This window comes from Mauremys reevesii, linkage group 18, assembly GCF_016161935.1.
Source record: "Mauremys reevesii isolate NIE-2019 linkage group 18, ASM1616193v1, whole genome shotgun sequence".
In the NCBI taxonomy this organism is placed as follows: Eukaryota; Metazoa; Chordata; order Testudines; family Geoemydidae; genus Mauremys; species Mauremys reevesii.
The window spans coordinates 21,167,202-21,184,803 of NC_052640.1; the positions used below are offsets into that span (position 1 = coordinate 21,167,202).

At 41.4% G+C, this 17,602-nt stretch overlaps 2 protein-coding genes across 19 annotated transcripts in view; one reads left to right on the top strand and one right to left on the bottom strand.

Moving 5' to 3' along the window:
- Positions 1-4,997, bottom strand: part of DEPDC5 (DEP domain containing 5, GATOR1 subcomplex subunit) — a 62,599-nt gene extending 57,602 nt beyond the window's left edge. For 6 of the 14 annotated variants that reach the window (XM_039505650.1, XM_039505648.1, XM_039505642.1 and 3 more), the window contains exons 1-4: positions 4,926-4,994; positions 3,709-4,530; positions 1,778-1,895; positions 592-679 (exon numbers count right to left, since the gene is read on the bottom strand). In XM_039505650.1, the coding sequence (XP_039361584.1) occupies positions 592-679; positions 1,778-1,835 (146 nt within the window). In that variant the 5' untranslated portion in view covers positions 1,836-1,895; positions 3,709-4,530; positions 4,926-4,994. Of the gene's footprint in view, positions 1-591; positions 680-1,777; positions 1,896-2,791; positions 2,921-3,708; positions 4,531-4,925 lie in introns of all 14 variants that reach the window. The other 8 variants (XM_039505644.1, XM_039505649.1, XM_039505643.1 and 5 more) reach the window with 4 other exon arrangements.
- A 61-nt stretch (positions 4,998-5,058) lies between these two features.
- The window catches only part of PRR14L (proline rich 14 like), a 30,674-nt gene continuing 18,130 nt past the window's right edge, over positions 5,059-17,602 (top strand). For 2 of the 5 annotated variants that reach the window (XM_039505654.1, XM_039505659.1), the window contains exons 1-6: positions 5,060-5,239; positions 6,023-6,136; positions 6,302-6,419; positions 8,545-8,610; positions 8,769-9,304; positions 13,817-13,898. In XM_039505654.1, coding sequence (XP_039361588.1) covers positions 8,804-9,304; positions 13,817-13,898 — 583 coding nt within the window. In that variant the 5' untranslated portion in view covers positions 5,060-5,239; positions 6,023-6,136; positions 6,302-6,419; positions 8,545-8,610; positions 8,769-8,803. Of the gene's footprint in view, positions 5,240-5,463; positions 5,539-6,022; positions 6,137-6,301; positions 6,420-8,544; positions 8,611-8,768; positions 9,305-13,816; positions 13,899-17,602 lie in introns of those variants that run through there. The other 3 variants (XM_039505655.1, XM_039505656.1, XM_039505658.1) reach the window with 3 other exon arrangements.

Genomic DNA, 17,602 nt, shown 5'->3' on the forward strand with positions numbered 1-17,602 from the left:
CACCTATCCTGCTGTCACCATGGAGGGTTTGAATTCCTCCATCACAATAAAGGCATCTAGTTATACTGCACAGGGGATAAACTAGAGCATTAACAATACTCACCTAGCAGAAAAGGTACTCAGAACCTGACAATTTCTAAGAGAAAAGTTAAAACATCCCTTCCCCTTGATCTGATCAGCCATTACCGTTCTTTACCTTAAAAGAGCTAATTATTATTATACAAACCTCTTCCTCAGGAAGATGGGATTAAAGTACCATGGCTATGTAACAGCGACAAAGAAAATAAAGGCCTGAGGAACTACTTCAAGAACAGCTGCTACTTATCCCAAGTATGGCCAGCAAAGCCTCTAATGCCACATAACATGGAACACGTCAGACTACAGAAGGCGGCCATTTGATAAAGTCACTCCTTTATTTCCTTTCAAACAGAAAGATATAGCTCTATGTTGCAGTAAAATATCTGTATGGCATACCCAGTGGTCCCTCAGTGTCTACTCACTCTTCAAGTTGTTACACACTACAGGAATGGAGAGATTAGTATTTTAGGTGCTTCAGCTACACTTGGTGATATTAGCAGAAAGACAATTCACCTATACTCATCATTAGGGTGTGCAATCTCAACAACATCTCCCAGCTTGATGTGAAGAAACACTTTGGGGTTCATCATTAATTCGTCATCTGGAAGACAAAGATAGCAATTCAGTGAGGCAGCCTCCAATCAACAGATGAAAATGAAAACGCAGGAACTTATGCACTGTAATATGCTGCACATCCATCTGTTAATGTACCATTCAGTACATCCTTCACACAGTAACTACTCTGACCAGACTGAAGAGGCAGGATAATTCTGGGGAAAAAAGACCTTCCGCTGTTCTATTTCATAGGATTGTCATACAATATTTGTTTGCGAGAGGAACCAGTCTTGGCTTAATACCCAAAATCTCCACCCTTCTTTTCTTTTTCTCAGTTTTAAAACGTTGGTGGGGGTACAGTGAATTATAAAGGACTATTAACAGAACTTAATTAATATGCTGTGATTGTGATTCCAGAGTGACAGTGGGTAAACAAAACAAAGAGGCTGGGCAACTGAGCATCTAAGTCTCCAGAAAGTACATTTATGAAATGCTGTTTTTGAATCCTATGTAACTTTTGGCCTACTACATAACCATGACTTTTAACAAGGCAGCAGTGAGAGCTGTCTGATCAGATTTTTCTCAGGAACACTTCAATAACTTTTCTTGACTGGCCACTAGAAATCAGTCCTGGACAAATGAAAGGCTCCATTTGCACACATCCTCAACAAGAATAAGGTGGAAAACCCTACACAGAGCTCCTAGATCCTGCCAGTGGGACCCACAAACTCCGAGTCCACACATATCCATGTGCAGCAATACTAGTGGGCCACTACAGCCTCTCCCAATTCTGTGGCTAAGCAAAAGGCAATAGGGATAGCAAAAAACGAGGACAAAATGACAAATGAAAAGCAGAAAAGGTGTCGAAGATATTTTCTGTCACAGAAGCTAACATTTTTACTGTAATCTGGCACTTGTGGATTTTCATTTGTATTCGACTATCAATGGGCTTTCCACCTTCTGACTAGTAACACTGTAGGTTACACAAAGGCTAATCCCTTAATATTTTGTTTAAAAAAGCCTAACAAAAATGGAAACCAGCTTTGTCACTGTTAAATTAGAAATATTATGGAGAACTGCTGATTATATCACTGTTCATGAAACCAGCAGCCCTAAAAACACTTATGACCCAATGGATACTGACCACTGCCCCCAAAGCCCTTCTTATGTATGACGAGTTTGTAGACCTTGTTGGTTCTCATTTTGAATCCTGGTTCTTCTCAGCTATTCCAAGTAAATAGGACAGATGACATCTTGTCTCCCTGGTAAGTAAAAAGAAAAACAAAACAAAGAAACTCACCTCTTTCTTTATTATAAAACTCTTCAACAGCTCTACCATTCAAGAGGAAACCTTAGAGGCAGTGGTTCCCAAACTGGGGTTTGTGAACCATGTTACAGGGGGTTCTCAGGGAAAAATTCCCTAATGGTGGACAGAGCTGTCCCTAGAGACTCTGGGTAGCACGGGGCCAGCAGCACGGAACCCCTGGACTTCCAAGAGCTAAGCAGATCACAGCAAGTGTATCTATCACACTGAGGAGATTTAAACTTCAAGACTACTTATAAGAAATGGAAAGGGAGGTGGATATTTTTTGCTGTTTTTTAAATTAAATAGGCAGCTAGTACTGTTTTTTAAATTATTATGAAGAACAAGTTTAAGCTTTGTTGTAACGTGCATTGTTTGCCTGGACTGTTCAAGACCGGAATGCTTGTATTGGAGGAACTCTTTGAGTTGGCTTCTTAAATACCTTCATGCTGTTTCACATTTGATACTCCTTGATGAAACATAGGAGCCTTGTCTTATAACAGACTTATTCAAAGTGATACAAGCTACGAAAGTGAGATCTTAGAAGACTGTTGCCATTTTCATAATGTAATAAAAATACTGTAATGATAAATAAATAAATAATGATAAATAGTGTGAAATAAGCATGTCATAAAAACAAATTTTATATTTCCAAGATCATGCTTTTATAATTTATACTCAGGTAAAGGAGAAACTCCCTGGAAATATTCATTTTTAGCAGGGGGTTCACGAGACACAACATTTTAGTGAAAGGGGTTCACAGGTTGTTAAAGTTTGGGAATCACTGCCTTAGAGGTTCCAGTCTCACAGAGCAACACCAGCAACACTAATGCTCCACAAACAATGCACTTGTACCAATTCCATAGCTGCCTAAGATTTCCTATTTGTCAGTATGCTTCACGCTGGTCACTTCAGACTTCACAGTCACTATTATGACAGAATTTGGGTCTTTCACATGAAAAAGGCAGGACGTCACACCTTGAACTAAAGAACAATTTATATTAGCTGTTGACAGTACAACACAGTTCAGAAGCACTTTCTCTCTCACAAACTCACACACTCATACGATCCAGAATGTAAAATTCAAGCCTAACTCTTTAACCAAAATGCTGCAGCTTCTCTGAGCTGCAAACTCTCCATAATCCCACAGATCAACCCTTGCCCCCCCCTACCCTGCCATGACAAAACCTGGGGTCAATACCTCATCTCAGTGACACAACCCACTGCAGAATGACAACCCCCCGAACAGCAAAAGGACCCCAGCCAGCACTGCCCACGACTCAGACAACTACAGTAGCCAAGGAATCAACAATTAAGGGTGTCAGATCTCCTGCGGTCCAAGGCGCCACCCTGCCCGTGGGAATGAGTCCCCCGTGGGAGCAGACACTCCCCAGCAAACAGAAACATAGAAATGAAGGGATAGAGGGGACCCGGTCCAGTCCCCCTGCGCTGAGGAAGGACCGTGTAAACCTACTGTCTCCATCCCTGACAAGTGTCTCTCCGCCACCTCACCCCAATGCAGTGACCATGCCTGAGGGTGGACCCATCCCCATCCCCTCCCCCAAAGAGAAGATGCGCCCTCCCTAGATTGTGTGTGTGTGGGGGGAGGAAGTAAGTCCTCCCATCCCCATGACAACCACACCCCCAGAGGGGAGGCAAAGTCCCCTCCTCCCCGCGGAGGACGAGATGAGTGATAGGCAAAGAAACCCCCAAGCCAAAAGCTACGGGGGTGGGGGAAGGGCAAGAGCAGGCCCCGGCGACCCGACTCTTACTGGTCCTGGCGGCGGCTCGAATCAAGGCAGGGGGCGGCTCCCGAGAAGAATCACCAGCACGGCCCAGAGCCGCCTCACTTCCTCATCCGGGGCTTGCAGAGAGAGCGCGTGTGACGTGCCTCCCAGCGCGGCACCATAGAGACGGGAGGGGCGAGAGGGGCTTCCTCAGCCAGGGTCGCGTCGCGTCACGGCGGTAGGCGGGGCCCGTGGCGTGGGGAGGTCATCCCCCTTTCCCGGCTCGGCTAGTAGTAGTATAGCCATAACAACATGCTATTTGGTGGCATGCTATAGTGGAACACATGCCAACTCCTGCAATAAAACAAAATTTGTCCTGTTGTACTCTGCATTTGTGGATGAAGAGACATCAACAAAGTTAAAATCCATGCAAAATTTGACTGTGCATTTCTCAGAAATGGACAAAGAAAGGCATGAAAACTTTTTTTTTTTTTTAACATAGCCACTCATGTTCCTCAGAAAAGATACATCACGTACATCCAGATTTAGGCTCTGATCCTTTTCCCATTGAAAGCAATGGCAAAATTCCTATTGAGTTGAAGCAGCAAAGAGTCTTGTGGCACCGGGTTGTGTCACTGAGATGAGGTATTGAGTTGAGTGGGAGCAAGTTTGGACCTTTATCTGAGACTTCACATTTATTATTTATGTGATTAATTTGAACAAGAGTATTGTCAGTATACGGCCTAAAACTTCCAGAAGCATCACAAAGGGAGCCTTGTAGAATTAGCTTTAAGAAGCAAGCTTTGAAAAAGGAAACAGACTTGTGATCAAAATGCTCTGCTACCAGTTACCACATCATGCTAACTCCTGTAAAAAAATTTAAAATTGAATATTTAGTTTCAACCTAACAACCAGATGGTGCTTACTTTTAATTAACAAGTAACAATATCCTGGCCTAATAAATTAATTGGGCCTTCAATGTCAGACTTTATTCACCCCACCCTGGGGTTATTTTATATTCTAAACTGTAAACGCTTTCTAGTTACCCCATTAAAGCAGTCAAACAGGCCACACCCATGGCTGTAAAGTTCTAGAATAACTGATATTATGAAGCTAAATGCTTGAAGCTGAAAAGTGGTTTTTACCCACAAATGCTTATGCCCAAAGAAATCTGTTAGTCTTTAAGGTGCCACCGGACGCCTCACTGTTTCTGTGGATGCAGCCTAACGTGGCTACCCCTGATACTTGTCTGAGTCTGTCACCTGGGCGCTGCGAGCGAGGGAGCGAGCTCCGAAGGACTCCTTCCCGCCGCCCCCGGGCCAGGCTCTACTACTGCTAGCCGAGCCGGAACAGGGGGATGACCTCCCCACGCCACGGGCCCCGCCTACCGCCGTGACGCGACCCTGGCTGAGGAAGCCCCTCTCGCCCCTCCCGTCTCTATGGTGCCGCGCTGGGAGGCACGTCACACGCGCTCTCTCTGCAAGCCCCGGATGAGGAAGTGAGGCGGCTCTGGGCCGTGCTGGTGATTCTTCTCGGGAGCCGCCCCCTGCCCTGGTTCGAGCCGCCGCCAGGACCAGTAAGAGTCGGGGCGCCGGGGCCTGCTCTTGCCCTTCCCCCACCCCCGTAGCTTTTGGCTTGGGGGTTTCTTTGCCTATCACTCATCTCGTCCTCCGCGGGGAGGAGGGACTTTGCCTCCCCTCTGGGGGTGTGGTTGTCATGGGGATGGGAGGACTTGCGCCCTCCCTAGATTGTGTGTGTGTCGGGAGGGGGGAAGTATCTTCTCTTTGGGGGAGGGGATGGGGATGGGTCCACCCTCAGGCATGGTCACTGCATTGGGGTGAGGTGGCGGAGAGACACTTGTCAGGGATGGAGACAGTAGGTTTACATGGTCCTTCCTCAGCGCAGGGGTACTGGACCGGGTCCCTTCTATCCCTTCATTTCTATGTTTCTGTTTGCTGGGGAGTGTCTGCTCCCACGGGGGACTCATTCCCACGGGCAGGGTGGCGCCTTGGACCGCAGGAGATCTGACACCCTTAATTGTTGATTCCTTGACTCCTGTAGTTGTCTGAGTCGTGGGCAGTGCTGGCTGGGGTCCTTTTGCTGTTCGGGGGTTGTCATTCTGCAGTGGGTTGTGTCACTGAGATGAGGTATTGACCCCAGGTTTTGTCATGGGGAGGGGGGGCAGGGGTTGATCTGTGGGATTATGGAGAGTTTGCAGCTCAGAGAAGCTGCAGCATTTTGGTTAAAGAGTTAGGCTTGAATTTTACATTCTGGATTGTATGAGTGTGTGAGTTTGTGAGAGAGAAAGTGCTTCTGAACTGTGTTGTACTGTCAACAGCTAATAGAAATTGTTCTTTAGTTCAAGGTGTGACGTCCTGCCTTTTTCATGTGAAAGACCCAAATTCTGTCATAATAGTGACTGTGAAGTCTGAAGTGACCAGCGTGAAGCATACTGACAAATAGGAAATCTTAGGTAGCTATGGAATTGGTACAAGTGCATTGTTTGTGGAGCATCAGTGTTGCTGGTGTTGCTCTGTGAGACTGGAACCTCTAAGGTTTCCTCTCGAAATGTAGAGCTGTAGAAGAGTTTTGTAATAAGGAAGGAGATGAGTTTCTTTGTTTTGTTTTTACTTACCAGGGAGAGAAGATGTCATCTGTCCTGTTTACTTGGAGTAGCTGAGTAGAACTCGGATTCAAAATGAGAACCAACAAGGTCTACAAACTCGTCACACATAAGAAGGGCTTTGAGGGCACTGGTCAGTATCCATTGGGTCATATGTGTTTTTAGGGCTGCTGGTTTAATGAACAGTGATATAATCAGACGTTTTCCATAATATTTCTAATTTAACAGTGACAAAGCTGGTTTCCATTTTTGTTAGGCTTTTTCAAACAAAATATTAAGGGATTAGCCTTTGTGTAACCTATAGTGTCACTAGTCAGAAGGTGGAAAGCCCATTGATAGTCGAATACAAATTAAAATCTACAAGTGCCAGATTACAGTAAAAATGTTAGCTTCTGTGACAGAAAATATCTTCAACACCTTTTCTGATTTTCTTTTGTCTCATTAAAGTGGACCTATTCAGGCTTGTTTGTAAATAGTTTTGTTTTTACAATTTTATTTTACATTGTTAGCTTTTTGCTGGGCCACTTTCTAGATGTTGCAACAGGTCACAGGTTTGGGTGACCTGGGTTCTAGTCCTGTGTCTGCAACTGACCTTGTTAATGTGACTTTGGGGAAAAGGTGGTGTAGATGACTGGAATATGCTTTTCATGTGCTGTAAAACCGGACTTGAAGAAAATAAATCTGGATTGTTTTAGCAAATGGGTCCTTCTTCCTACCTTTGGTAAATAAATGCTAAAATTCTGCAGCCTCTCAGCTGTCTTTTTCTTACAGCTGATATTGTCATTTTAAAGAGAGAGAAAAATCAGGGTCTGTAGAATTTAACCCATATGTTTTTATTACCAGTTCTTGAGGAAAGAAGCCATGCCTAGTGTTTGTTTAACTTGTATATGGTCAGTGTTTGTATTTGTCTATAGCTCATTAGTGTACTGAGACCATATTATGTTGTTTTTCTTTAAATTAGCCATATGCTGGTCAGTATTGTTAGAAATGGTGCAAGTTTTTGAAGATAAAGGTTTTAAAAAAATTTTGAGCAAAATTCCTCCTCCCCTATTGTGTTTTTTTTTTTAAAGAATCCTGGGAATTTTAGTTATGTATAGCATAGACATATTGAGCTAGCAGAACTGATGGATGTTCATCTATATTTCTGAGCTGTGTAAAGAGCAGCAAGATCAACATTTGAGTAATAGGATTGGGTTTTATTAACCTTCTTTTGGCTGTTAGCGGAGTGATTGGTGCCACCTGACCTAGCTTTGTATAGAAACTCTCAATGGAGATTCATGAGCATGTCAGTGTTAAGTACACCTCTACCCCATTATAACGCCACTCAATATAAAATGAATTTGGATATAACACGGTAAAGCAGCGCTCCGAGGGGGCGGGGCTGCGCACTTTGGCGGATCAAATCAAGTTCGATATAACATGGTTTTTCACCTATAACGTGGTAAGATTTTTTTGGCTCCCAAGGACAGTGTTGTATCGAGGTAGAGGGGTATATTGTATTCTTGCATCAGAGCTCTTTAATTTTTATTTTTTTTAAAGTGACCCTTTACTTAATGTAGTTCAGAGAACTTGTGGCTGACCATGTTGTGGTCATGCTGACACTATGGTTAGAACTGTACTAGCAATAACTGTGTTTGAGCATGGCTATTGCTAGCATAGTATTGGTCACTGAATACTGATGAGTTGGGCTCTAGGCTGTAAGATGAATCAAAGGTTAACTTTAGATAACAAACCTAGCGATAGCACCATCTTTTTCCTCTCTTATAATGGGGAAGTCACAAGGAATGGCAAGTGATAGTGCATGTGTTAGGATGCATTTTCTTGTATGGCTTTTCCATCTAAATAGAAAAATAAAGGAAATTTGACTACCATCAAACTGGCAGGATGTTTGACACCCTGCTTTAGGTCCACAAGTGCTAGTAAATACTTTTTCTCTCCATTTCCTCTCTTCCCATTTCTTAGACGCCCATACACTCTACAAAGTCTTAGTTTTAGGCTAAGAAGTGATGGTAGGGGAGGGAGAAACTGCTGATGTGAGAAGAGAGGAATAACCTTATTCATGGTTTGTGTGGCACTTACTCTAGCGCTCAGTAACTATAGAATCACTTTCTTACCAGGAATTCATTTAGAACATACTCTTGTTGAGAAAACACATTTGAAGCACTTACCCTTTTATTTTTTTGGTTTAAACTTTTTATTTAGGGCAAAGTTACAATAGAATGTTGACATACTACATTTTTTTTATATTACTTATTCAGGCTCAGATTAATATTCAAAGAACCTGGCTGAACATTTTGGTTTGCTGACTGAGGAGGAATCCTACTGTGAGTGCCTTTTGAGGACCAAACTTTCTAAATATCTGTCCCCTTGTTGGTGCTTCTCGGGCATATGTGCCTTTGTCCCAGACAATAACAAAAACAATGATTACTTTTGTGTATGTGTGTGTGTCTGTGTAGTGATTTAGTGTTGTCTTTACTTTTAGGGTGAATTTAGAAAGGCACAGTCTTCAGCTGCCTGATGCTATCATCTGGAGTGGAGTCCCAAGAGAGAAGCCACCCACATCCCCTTGATTCCTCCATGTCTGCTGTGGTACAGGAATTGTACACTGGACTGCCAGTCAGCATCTCTACTGAGCTTACTGCTGGGTCTGATCCTAATGTTAGACTAGATACAAAACCTAAAGCATCAACACTTGTGCTAGAACATAGTAGCAGTTTGCTATCTGAGTCCCCCAGGATTAGTGGGGTGGAAAATTGCTCCCAGGAAACTGATAACCTGGATCATGGGGACAAGCTTACATCTGATGGGCTGGCGGGATCCCTTTCTGAAGAGTCTTTGGAGGCTGGAAACCTTGCTGAGAATGACGTGGCCAAAGGTGGAAGCTTGGGGAAGCAGGACACTTGTCCTAATGGGAGCCAGAAGGAAGAGAGACGATCTGCGAAAGAAACACAAGATGCCGAGGAAGAGCTTGCTGGATGTTGTTCTTTAGCCTCTGAAGAAAAGTGGTGGTTGAGACAGGTAAGAAAGAATACCATTTATTTTAACTATTCTTGGATGTTTTCTACATTTTCAAATATATTAATTTCAATTACAACACAGAATACAAAGTGTACAGTGCTCTCTTTATATTTATTACAAATATTTGCACTGTAAAAAACAAAAAAAATGTATTTTTCAATTTACCTCATACAAGTACTGTAGCGCAATCTCTTTATCATGAAAGTTGAATTTACGTATGTAGAATTATGTACAAAAAAAACTGCATTCAAAACTAAAACAATGTAAAATTTTAGAGCCTGCAAGTCCACTCAGTCCTACTTCTTGGTCAGCCAATCACTGACAAACAAGGTTGGTTACAGTTTACAGGAGATAACGCTGTCTGCTTCTTGTTTACAGTGTCACCTGAAAGTAAGAACAGGCATTTGCATGGCACTGTTGTAGCTGGCATTGCAAGATACTTACATGCCAGATGCGCTAAAGATGTATATGTCCCTTTCATGCTTCAACCAACATTCCAGAGGACATGCTTCCATGCTAATCATGGGTTCTGCTTGATAACGATCCAAAGCAGTGCAGACCAACACATGTTCATTTTCATCATCTGAGTCAGATGCCACCAGCAGAAGGTTGATTTTCTATTTTGGTGGTTTGGGTTCTGTAGTTTCTGCATCAGAGTGTTGCTCTTTTAAGACTTCTAAAAGCATGCTCCACACCTTGTCCCTCTCAGATTTTGGATGGCACTTCAGATTCTTAAATCTTGGTTCGAGTGCTGTAGCTATTTTTAGAAATCTCACATCGGTACCTTCTTTGCATTTTGTCAAATCTGCTGTGAAAGTGTTCTTAAAACGAACATGTGCTGGGTCATCATCCGAGACTGCTATAACATGAAATATATGCAGAATGCAGGTAAAACAGAGCAGAAGACATACAATTCTCCCCCCAAGGAGTACAATCACAAATTTAATTGGCGCATTATTTTTTTAATGAGTATCATCAGCGTGGAAACATGTCCTCTGGAATGGGGGCCGAAGTGTGGAAGGGGTATACGAATGTTTAACATATCTGGCGTGTAAATACCTTGTAATGCCAGCTACAAAAGTGCAATGCGAATGCCTGCTCTCAATTTCAGATGACACTGTAAATAAGAAGCAGGCAGCAGTATCTCCTGTCAATGTAAACAAACTTGTTTGTCTTAGTGATTGGCAGAATAAGAAGTAGGACAGAGTGGACTTATAGGCTCTAAAGTTTTACACTATTTTGTTTTTGCGTGCAGTTACGTAACCAAAAAAATCTGCATTTGTAAATTACACTTTCACAATAAAGAGATTGGACTTTCAGCCCTTGTATGAGGTGAATTGAAAAATACTTTTTCTTTTGTTTATTATTTTTACAGTGCATATATTTTAATAAAAAATAATATGTGAGCACTGTACACTTTGTATTCTGCATGGTAATTGAAATCAATATTGAAAATATAGAAAAACATCCAAAAATATTTAATAAATTTCAATTGGTATTCTATTGTTGTAAGTGCGATTAATCGTGATTAATTTTTTTAATCGTGGTTCATTTTTTTGAGTTAATCACATGAGTTAGCTGCAATTAATTGACAGCCCTAAAAATAACCCTTCACAAATGCCAAATGTCCCTCTTCCTAACTGTTGAGGAGGATACATTGTAGTCTAAAATGTCATAATACAGGTAACAAAACTAGCCATTATGTGGTCATGCTATTGGTACCAGATTAAAATAACTAGCAGTGCTAGCTGTTAAGTGATGTCATATATGGTTTCAGCATATGTCTTAAGCACAGTCTCTGCAGTCTGCCGTATCTTTCAACTCAGCTCTTCAGTAACTGGACAGTGGATCAGTGTCTCTATTTCCTTTTTCAAATAATAAGGCTTCTCGGCTCATATGTTGTTTGTTTGTTTTTTCCCCCTCTGGCAGACATTGACATTCCAATTATTATTCCAAGGCAAAAAAGGTTGTGAGTTTAGAGATAAAATTGAAATTAACACTTCATTGGGGAAAACCCCTACAAACATTGAAAGCCCACGAAAGCTTATGCTGAAATAAATTTGTTAGTCTCTAAGGTGCCACAAGTACTCCTGTTCTTTTTGAGGATACAGGACACGGCTGCTACTCTGAAACATTGAAGTGTTGTTTTAAAAAAAAAAAAAAGTTTAACTTGAAAATTCTGTGTTACAGGTTTTACTATTTGGTACAAAGAATTCCAAACACTTGAAAGTATGCAAACACAGTAAATGAGAAAGTTTAGTTAAAGTAAGGAACTGAAAATTGAGCTTCTACCAGGAAGTAAACTTCAAACTTAAATTTCTGAGAAATAATTGTCTCTCCATAATGTGGTCATATCAAAGAAACCTAAATGTCATCATGTCTTTATAATACGTATTAAGGTGGTGTAAATGTAATAGATGCTCACGTAACTTTACAATTGCATCTGCTGTTTTCTTTCTCCCTGAGCAGAATCTCTCCCCAAAATCCCCTATCATTTTAAAAGTTTGTGAGAGAGGAGATTTAAGTCAAAGCTTGGTAGTAATTTAATTTTATAAAACCACACTTCATACTTTTTATATTACTTGGCTTTTTTGCTGGGGGTAGTGAACAAAAAACTATTTTTCCTAGTAGCAGAGGTAATGGGTACACAAACTACAAAGCAAATAGTAGGTGTTGTACTAGAGATATATTTAAATTTAGCATGTTTTCAATGGGAGACTGAAATTGGTTTTGAATTTTTATTTTTAAACAAGGATTGTGCTCCACCTCAATATAATGCCACCCTATATAACATGAATTTGGATATAATGCGGTAAAGCAGTATTCGGGGGGGCGGGGCTGCACACTCCGGTGGATCAAAGCAAGTTCAATATAACACAGTTTCACCTATAACGTGGTAAGATTTTTTGGCTCCCAAGGACAGCGTTATACCAAGGTAGAGGTGTATTAGCAAATGCCTTCTTAAATGTACAGTGATATGTGACACTTAATATTGCTGTTTGACCACAAATTATTATTAGAGTATTTGGTTGAGAAAGTTATAGTTAAGGTTGAAGAATGGCTCAACACCTCCTGTTTCATGTGCTCATAACTTCCTTAAAATATTCACCTTTTTAATTACATTTTTTTTCATGACTGGTCAGTTGTCAAAGATCAGATTTTGGGATTTTTTTCTAAAGTTTGTGTGTATTTGTTTTTTAAGTTTGAGTTAAGTCCCCATATCCATTTTTGAGCCAGGCAAGGATGAAAAAAGATACGAGTTCTAATGAAGATCCTGTTTAGGTCAGAAAGAACGTGTTTTCCATAGACTTTCACCTGGAGCTGCTGTCTCCTTGCTCAGCCATTCTAGCTTTCTTATTCTCTCAGAATTTTGTTAATTTTGAGTGAGTGATCAATGATCATACATCCATTTCAAATATCCAGCATCCAAGTAGTGAGACCTTGAGAATGTGTAAAATTTTGAAATGGATGACTGGGGCGTGGGTCCCCGGACTGCTCATTCACTCCCCTGGGTGGAAAATAGGTCTTTAGGCAATTCTTGACTGAGAAACAGGTCCTAGGGATAATCTTCCTTGTCCTGAGAGAGAGATGGATCCCCACTCTTCTCCCTTATCCCTCTAACCATTACAGGGAGAAACCAGTGCCTCTGTTATATGCAAATTTTGTGAACTGTCCATATTTCAGTAGTGCATTTAAAGGAGTGTGTAGTTCTTAGAGACAGTAGTATAGTAATTACAAGAAATGAACCTATAGAATGTGTGCGCTTGTGTGTTTCCCTTCATCCTTCAACAAAAATGTAGGAAACATAATGCAAAAAACTGTTAATGCAATAGCAAGTTTGCACAATTAAAGTAGTCAGTCAGAAAATGCTGAAGTTACAGTTTGGCAGGAGAGTTAACTAGCCTACATCATAGAAACCAGTAGTACAGTGAGGAGGGTAATATTTTCTTGCACGTTTTTCATCTGCACAAGGGATTCCACAGAGAGGGATTATAATAATTGGTTTGGGGTTTGATGAAGGATTACCATTCTGTTTCATATTGGGATGCTTTCCATTGTATTTAAATTCACTTACTGCTTTAGTTGCTACTTTGGCAAGGCTTTACTGATGCAGAGTTTAAATCTTCTCTGGAATTGTCTCCTCCTGAGGATAGGAAAGACTAATGCAGTATCTTCAACAGTGAGTGGATTTAAAAAAAAAAAAAAGAGGAAAGATGTGATGAGACAGTGGGTCAGAAAGGAAGGAGAATTTCTCATATTAAGTGCTTATGGTTCAATTACTTGCTGGTATTACCACACTTGTAAGTGTGCTTATGGTGTACGTATGACTTTCTCCCTCATTCCCCCCAAAAGCCTAGCATGTTATGTGGTCTGCTAATGCGTACTGCATCCAGAGTTAGGACTGGCTGAACAGGTACAGTCCCTGGAGTCTAGGAATAGTCTCTGAAAACTATAATTACCAGTTAGTCTCAGGTGTTGCTGCTATGGTGGTGACTTGTTCCTTTATTTCAGGAGAAGCCTCAGATAAACCGAAGTGGGGGAGAATTTTCAAGACTCTGCTGCACTGAAATGGCAAGCCCTCTGAAGAGTAAAGGTGCGTATTTCAGTTGTTCAGCTTTTTTCCTTCAGGATCTTCTTTCATTCACAGAAGTGCGTGAATGATTGCATGGATAGCTCCTCTGTTCTTTTTGGTAGTGCAAGTTATTGCCCTGTTCGTTTAGAACAATAGCAAAGCTTAATCCTGTGTTCTCTCCTGGCCATGTGCTGATGTGATTGAAATGCTCTGATGGAGGGTCCATATTTGGTAGTTCTTAGTCTGAAATACTTGTTGACTCCAGTGCAGATGCTCTTGTTAGTAATTATTGTTTGGTTTTGAGAAATAAGGTAATACAAAACTACATGAAAATGTTAACGGTAGAGATGTGCAAAAGAAACAATAATTGGCTGACTCAATCACCATCTAACGCTTTAGAATATGCAGTTTCCAAAGTGAGAGGGGTTTCTGCCCTAATTCTTAGTCCTCCTGTTAATGATCCGCTCCTGTACACTTCTGTCCACAAATGCTTTGATCACTTTGCCTGCATCTGATGGCTATTCTCTCTCTTTCTCTGCACAGCAAACAGGCATGTTGTGACTCAGTTTAACGCCAGGATTCTGGAACAACCATATTTTGATTTCAGTCCTGTGTTTTTTGCAAATCAGTCCTGTATCTGTTTACAGCTGCTGTTCTGTGAATTACTGGCTTTCAGACTGAGCATAAAACAAAACCAAGAAAAGACCAGCCATAAGCAACACATCAAGCTTGTGCTTGCGTGGAGACCAGTTTTCAGGTCTTGGTCTCTGAAAGTATGGAAAAAGTCTTCAAAAGTTTGAGCAAATACTGTTCAGATGTTTTTGAGCATAAAGAAATTGAAAATTCTTTTCCAAAACTTGTGACCTCTTTTGAACAAAGCTATTGTTGAAATGACCAGAAGCAAACACAAAATGAAATTTGATGTGGAAATAACTCTCGTTAAGTGTCTTTGAGTGTTGTGGTGCAAAGAGTTTCGGTTTGAAAATAGTTTTAGAATTCCATGCTGCACAGTATATTTTACCAAGGAGTCTTATTAAATTAATAAAATGCCAGCTAGAAATACTGCTTCATTGTACATGTGTATGGCTAACCTACTAACACAAGGAAGAACGCAATGAAGAGATTAGGGAGGGCTTCTGCACATTTTGCATGGCACCAAGGCCGGGGCCTCAATCATATAAGCCTCAGAAGGTGCTTGGGACAGGGAATCTAGTGGTGTTAAACCAAATAGCTTCCAGATTATGGAATTTGCTTGTTGCCATTTTTTTTAAAAGTCAGCCAGTCTGCTAACTCTTGGATGGGAACCGCTGGAAGCAGCGGCCAGTATGTCCCTCGGCCTGCGCCGCTTCCAGCAGCTCCCGTTGGCCTGGAGCAGCGAACCGCGGCCATTGGGAGCCGCGATTGGCCAAACCTGCGGACGCGGCAGGTAAACAAACCGGCCTGGTCCACCAGGGGCTTTCCCTGAACAAGTGGAGGAACAAGTTTGGGAACCACTGTTCTAAGGTGATATGCTGTTGTCAATCAGGCTGAGACATGATATGACTATACATCTTTATAACACTGTCTTATACGAGGACGCTTTCCTTACAGTAGCTGTCATTTCTAATACCCTAGCAATATACATAAGTTTTATGAAAGTGCTTAGTAACATCAGTAAACTTTTTCAAACAAGATGAGATCTATGTCTACTCCTTGCTGGATGATTTGCTTATATCTAAGAGTGCCCTCACAGAGAATAAGTGGAAATGGCTCGCCAGTATGCAGCTCAGTATTTAGATAAGAACAGCGTTGTCATAAGTCAGTACAAGAATCAGTAGATGCTGGAAGAATTGATCTTTCACTGTAGAGTGTGAATGGATAGCAAGAGCCACAAAGGGCTCTCTGCAGAGGAAAGAGCTTGGATGCGAAACACACAGCCAAAGAGGTCCCTAACTATAAAAAAGCCAAGGACGGTTGTTTCTACTACGTGTCATGCTGTTGGGCAAGACTCTATACATGAAATTGTCAGTTTTCTTCTCTAATTGCCCTGGCATATCTTATCAATTTATCAACCTGTGGCACCTAGGTTCCAGGAAAGATGGCTAAGTCTCTGTGCTAATGGCTAAAGAACAATATGTATCTAGCTTGTCACAGGATTAATGAGCCAGAACAGCATTTTGATAACTGTAGATGCCACCTGAACAGCTGGGGTGTGTGTGTGTGTACACACGTATACACACACACACACACACACGTACACACACGTACACACGAAATCAGTACAAAAGGTGGAAGGATCCATGACAGGTGCTCATAACGTGAAAATCTACTGTCCTGGAAAGCTGACTCAGCAGACAGTTAATATACACAAGAAGTGGAGTCTCAATCTCCAGATTATTATTTAATTGCAAATCAGGTTTTTGGGTGCACTCTTGCTGGATTTAGTCATGTCAAGATTGAGCAACAAGACACACAGATTCCTCTCCAGGAGAAGGAACCACAAGGGTACAGCAATTGACATCCTGTCCAAGAGATGGCTGAAAAACCTTTCTGTATGTCTTGCGACCTGTATTCATACTCTGCAAAATGATACAAAGCCAAGGTGATTCTGATTGTTCCTTAGTGTCCAAAGAGCCTTGGTCTTCTGACCTGATCAGTCTATTGGTCTATCTGCCCATCTTCTTTCCCTGCAGGAGAGATTATGCAGTTGGGGGTCCAGTTCTGAACATGAGCCAGAAAAATGCAGTTTAGCTGCATGACACTTGAAGTAATTGAAAAGGGAAGGCTGGCCTTCTACACCACCTTATCTACATCACATGCAGTTGCCCAACAGTCTGTATTCTAGAGCCTGGTCATGGGTTCAAGTACCAATGGAGGTGCAATCATGCAGTACTGTACAAGTCAAGGCCAAAGATATGTTCTGAAGTCCCTAAGTCAGGGCTTGACAATACGTCTAAAATATCGGACTTTAAAATCCCACATTGCAGCACTAATAGTGCACTGCATTCAACAGAAAATAGACTTCACTCTATCCTGACACCGGAAGGTTCCCCAGGACACCTTGGCTAAGTAATTGTCTACATGTGTATGGAATACAGCACTTGTATCCAATACTCTGTAGATGTCAAAGGGCACTCAAAATATACAGTTCATCTCAGTGCAGTCTGATGGAATTTGTAAGGCACACTTGAACCTCTATCAATATGTTTACTGGTTGTATAAGATAGACCTGCAAGCTTCATTGGATGCTTCCTTTGGCGGAAGAGTTCTGCACGCGGTGGCACTTCAGGGATTAGGTAGTGATGGAGAATAAATAGAATGCTAAGTGTGTTCATGGAGCGATACACATAGACATCTTTGGCGATCTTAGTGATAACGTGCTGAACACTTATATAAAAGGGGCATGGATTCCCAATCCAGAAATATCAAACTAGAAAAATTTTACAAATGAAATGAATTGAAGGAAGCTAGTTGGCACAGAAGTAGAGGCTACTAAAAGGAGAATGCACTAAAGGAAGTGGTTAGAAAAGAAGATACACATGGAAACAGATTTATTAAAATATTCAGAGGTGAAGCTGAGGCACTCCTTTTGTTGTAGAGAAAGAAGAGGCATTAGTGAAGAGATTTAAGAAAAAGAAGATGTAATCAGACTGTTTCGGTATTGAAATGGACTTGGACAATCTAATGGGTCTCTTCCACTTCAAGCTTCTTACTTTTAACCTTGGTAACATTTGGATAGATTGGAA